Genomic DNA, 5131 nt, shown 5'->3' on the forward strand with positions numbered 1-5131 from the left:
GCCTGCTTCCAAACTAAAGTTCCCGGAGTCTATTAAACATCCACTTCTTCGGGAGGGAGTCCGGAGGAGTAAGGCGAGACACATCACAACTAGCGGGGCCGGGGGAGAAGAGATGAACGAGGTGTACTCTCTTTTTGTTTCTTCCATTTTCCTCTTGGTACGCCTACCCCATACCCCCCCGCTCTGAGCTAAACTTTACTAGAAAGGTGGCATAATTAAAGCACAGTAAGTTACACATGAACGCATCTCCAACATGACTGGGATACAGCAGTGTTTCAGGAACGAGAGGCAGACCCAGAAAGAAAGGGACGAAGGAGAATAATGGGACGTGCACATAAACAGATCCACAGACAGATCAGCAGCAGGCAGGCTGACAGGTGGACAGGGATGAACAGAAAACTTAGACCTAGAGCGAGAAATTTCAAGCGCAAAGCGTAATTCGGAGACAACGCAGACAAGGACAAGAGGAGGTGGCCGGGACCTCCTGAAGGATTCCGCTATGCCCCCGTCCCCCCGCCCCGACGGCGCGGCTCGGCAGCCCCCGCTCCCACTCGGGGCAAGCGCGGCGGCCTCAGCCTCGGCTCCACTGGCCCCGCCGCCAGTGGAGCGGGAGCATGAGGAGTCCCGGAGTTGCAGACAAAAAGAGGGGAGGTAGCACTGGTGAATCCACAGATCAGCGGGAAAGATCGAGCCAGAGACTTATATCTTCGAAGTAAGAAGCTGCGAGGAATTAAATGTTCCCCCTAACCATCGAATTATAATAACAGTACCCGTCATCCTTAAGTGACCACAGGAGTTACTCAAGTTGGATATTAAACAAAGTAAATAAGAAAAAAAAAGCCACAAAAAAACCACAAAAACCCCACACCACTCTATGGCGTTTATAAAGCTTTTTGTTTATTATCCCAGTGAAATGAAGATGCTAATTGGAAAACAATAAACTTAAAATGCCTTTGAATTAATAATGATAGAGGTTAACGGTGGCATACCTTGGAAAGGGGGAGGGGAGTTAGGTGCATGGTGACTGTGCGCTTGGACGGCGAGCAGGGACAAGCGCAGAAGCCAAAGGGGAGTGGGGGGAGAGGGGGGCGGGGGGCGAGCCCCCCCTTGTCTTCGGAGTGCTCGGTCTGTATGTTCGCCTCTGATCCGGAGACACGAGGTGAGGAAGGTCTGTATTGTAGTCATGTCCTCGCTAGATGAAATCTCAGTCAATTACTTTGAAATCTGCAGCTTGGCTTCTTTTCATTCTTTCCAGGTGAAAATTCAAACGTTTTCTGTTGTCGCCTGGTCCTTTCTTTCCTGAAACAAGGCACCCAACTGTTCTGATATTACCATTCAAAAACAGGTTCTGTGGCAAACCTCATTTGTGAATCTATTACAGAGATTAATAGATTATTTCTCCTTTTTCAACTAATTCTCAGTGGGGAAATTTAACCATATGGTAAGGAGAGAATTAGAATTTCATCACATTAGAGCAAAATGTAATGAAAAGAGTCCAACACCTGGGGCCAACTCTGAAAGACACAATTAAAAGGTTTTTAATGAAACCAGAGAAACCAAAAAATTTCATAGCCTTCAGTAATTCTGCCACATAAGAATGATTTACTGGAAGTGTTGGGAAATATTGTTTTTACTGATGTCATAGGAATGAAAACCTGCTACTAAATACTCTTGTGCTCTTAAAGCGGGAGCGAGCTGCTTGCCTCGAGCATTAGAAAAGCAGCGGGACAAAATTCAGACCAGCCTTCGGGCGTCCACTTCAGCTTCTGGGAGACCTCAGAAAAGAGTGTGCCCGGCTCCGAGAAGCCCCGGGAGGTGAGCGGGGGGGCCGGAATAACTGGGGCACCGGGGCCGGTCTCCCCCTGCCACCGGCGACGGAGACATCCCGGCGTTGGGGAACGGGAGGAGGGAGAGTTGGTCAATCACAATTAAAAAAAAAAAAAAAAAAAAAAAAAAAGTTTGTTGGGTTTTACCCTTTCTTACCCCAGCCTCCCTTCTCCCCAGATCGGTTCATGTTCAAGGTAACGGATGGGGCTATATATTTTTTTATAGGGACACACGGGGGATAATCACTCCAAAGAGGCAATCTGCTACTTGAAAACGGCTAAGGGGGAGGAGGAGGGGAGCCTCCGAGTAGTTTGGTCACTGTTTGCTGGGGGGGGGGTGGGGGGTGGTGGGGGTGGGAAGCAACGGGAGTGGGGACCATCCGCCTCCCAGGGAATCAAAGTGAACTTTGGCGGTGGGAAGGAGTGGGCACGGCGGTTCGGGTTGGTCCAGGTTTTTTTGGTTGGTTGTTTGTTTGTTTGTTTGTTTGGTGGTTTGATTTTTTTTTTTTTTTTTTCCCAGGCGAAGCTTTTGGAGAGGACGGGTGGGGGGTGGGAGGGGGCTATAAGTTAATGTAAATGCAGGGAGTGGGTGGGCTGGGGTAGGGGGAGAGGGTGTCACTCCTGACTCTACGGCTAAGTTAGCAGAAGTCTGCTGGCAGCACTCGGAAGGGGAAGTGTTGAAGCGGGCTTTTCTGCAGTGCAGGGCTGTAATTTGCTGAAGGAGGCAAAGAACAACCTTCGATCTAAGTAGGGCTTTTAGTGTGCTCATTGATGAGTGAAAGTCGCCACACATGTCAAGCTAAAGGCAGTTGTTGGGTTACTAACAGGACACAACGTCTTGCAAACATATGCGTTAAGCTGTGTATACAGATGGCAGGGAGAATAATGGAGCAGGCGCCTCTTATAAAGCTCTAGCTGCTGCCTGTCTTCAGACCTGGGAAATGAAACTATTCAGACTCAGGGCCAGATAGCGCCTGGGATTGTTTGTTACCGTTTTAATCCTATTAATTAAAACGTTAACCTGATTGGGTAGAAAGCTCTGTCCCAACAGGCAAGTCTTCTTCATAATAACCTACTCTCAGAGATAATGATGTAAAAGACTCCCCCGTCTGCGGCGGCTGCTGGTTGATGGGTCCGGAAATCTCTTGAAGGTGAATCCAAGCAAGATAAACGGTGGAAGCGGCTCCGCTGGCAGCGCACAATGCCCCAGCGCGGCGCCTGCTGAGGGCGAGCCGGAGCCGAAGCCGAAGCTACAGCCGGAGCCCAAGCCACAGCCGGAGCCCAAGCCACAACCACAGCCGCAGCCGGAGCCGCAGCCGCCGCCGGAACCGCAGCCCGAGCCGCCGCCTGAGCCAGAGCCAGAGCCGAAGCCGGAGCAGGAGCAGCCGCGGCGCCGGTCACAGCGCAACCCCGGCGGGATCCGGGAGCCGATTTCTACCAGCGGGACGCCGGGGAGACGCCCGCCGCGGCGCGGAGCCTTGGAGAAGCGGGCCGGGAGCTGAGGGGGGCGGAGGAGGCGGAGGCGGAGGCGAGCGGGGCGCCGATGGAGCGGGCGCTGGGGCTGCCCGCAGAAGAGGACCTCTTCCACAAGAGCCTCGCCGCCTCGGCCAAGCGCATGGAGTCCGCCTTCCGCTCACCCCCGGGGCTCGACCTCTCCCACCCCCGCGACCGCCAGCCCTCGCCGCTCGCCTGCTACGAGGCGGCGGAGCCCGAGGCGCTGCTGCAGCCCGGCGTCGGCGGCGACCCGCTGGCGCTGCCGCCGGGCTCCGTCTGCGTCAAGTACGGCGAGAGCGCCAGCCGCAGCTCGGTGGCCGAGAGCAGCGGCGGCGAACAGAGCCCCGACGACGACAGCGACGGCCGCTGCGAGCTGGTCCTGCGCGGCGCCGGGGGGGGACCCGCGCGTCGCCTCGCCGGCGGCGGGCGGCGGCGGCGGCGGCGGGGGGGGCGGGGGGCTGAAGGCGGCCGAGGGTGGCTGCTCCAACAGCCACGGGCACGGCGGCAGCAAGAAGTCCAAGGAACAGAAGGCGCTGCGCCTCAACATCAACGCGCGGGAGCGGCGGCGGATGCACGACCTGAACGACGCGCTGGACGAGCTACGGGCGGTCATCCCCTACGCGCACAGCCCCTCGGTGCGGAAGCTCTCCAAGATCGCCACGCTCCTCCTGGCCAAGAACTACATCCTGATGCAGGCGCAGGCCCTGGAGGAGATGCGGCGCCTGGTGGCTTATCTCAACCAGGGCCAGGCCATCTCGGCCGCCTCCCTGCCCAGCTCCGCCGCGGCGGCGGCGGCGGCGGCGGCTGCGCTGCACCCCGCCCTCGGCGCCTACGAGCAGGCGGCCGGCTACCCCTTCAGCGCCGGGCTGCCCCCCGCCACCTCCTGCCCGGAGAAATGTGCCATTTTCAACAGCGTCTCCTCCAGCCTCTGCAAACAGTGCACGGAGAAGCCTTAAGCGCCGCCGCCGTTGCCGCCCCCCGCCGCCGCCGCGGCCCCGGGGAGCGGCGACAGCCGGGGGCTGGGACCCGGCGCCGGCCCCAGGCCGAGGGGTGCGGGGGCGGCGGAGGGACTGACCGATGTCCGCTGCCCCCCTCCCTCCGCCCGGCCTCGCCTCGCCTCTCTCTTCTCCTCGGGTTTTGCCGAGACGGGACCGCGACGGGAGCCGGCGTGCGTACGGCGCCGGGGAGGGGGCGCGGGACCGGGGGTGCCGCGAGTAGGAAGCCCCAGCCGGGGAGGGGGGGAGGGTGGGGGGTTTCGTTCTCGCCGTGCGCGTCCGGACAAAGGAGAGGCCGAGAAATAGCAGGCCGGGACGGGAACCGGGGCTAGCACCGGGGAGAGGGACGGAGAGCGGCCCCCACCCCTGTCCCTGTCCAGGCGGGGGAGGAGGGAAGGAGCAGAAGAGACCTGGGCGCGGAGGTGGATGGGACAAATCAGAGAGGGCACTTGAACATAGAGATTTTTTTTAATTATTATTATTAGCAGTATTATTATTATTATTATTATTATTACTCTGAGCCAGGAAACAAACAAACTTGAAATGTAAACTTATTATTTAAGCGACTTGCAGAAACAAAGAGACTGGACCATTGCTATGGAAGACTTTGTATTTTTTATCGTCTCTAAACTTTAATCCTGTGAAAATGCGCAAAGTTTGGTGAGAGTGATTTAAAAAAAAAAAAACGAGAGAGTTAAAAAAACTAAAAAAAAATAGCCGATCACTCCGCCCCCCACACACACTCCGTGTGGCTGAAATTATTGCATTTTAAAAGGAAATATTTATGTGCACCTTGTTTCTTCCCACTTTGCAATG

General features: G+C 56.5%; 1 protein-coding gene across 1 annotated transcript; it reads left to right on the plus strand.

The window, feature by feature from the left end:
• Nucleotides 1-2387: 2387 nt before the first annotated feature.
• BHLHE22 (basic helix-loop-helix family member e22) lies at nt 2388-4399 on the plus strand. Its single transcript, XM_071737653.1, is given in 2 exon segments — nt 2388-3711; nt 3713-4399. Coding segments are annotated over 2 exon segments (906 nt in total). The 5' UTR covers nt 2388-3369; the 3' UTR covers nt 4277-4399.
• Nucleotides 4400-5131: the final 732 nt, after the last annotated feature.

Source organism: Heliangelus exortis, chromosome 2, assembly GCF_036169615.1.
Source record: "Heliangelus exortis chromosome 2, bHelExo1.hap1, whole genome shotgun sequence".
NCBI classification, from domain to species: Eukaryota; Metazoa; Chordata; class Aves; order Apodiformes; family Trochilidae; genus Heliangelus; species Heliangelus exortis.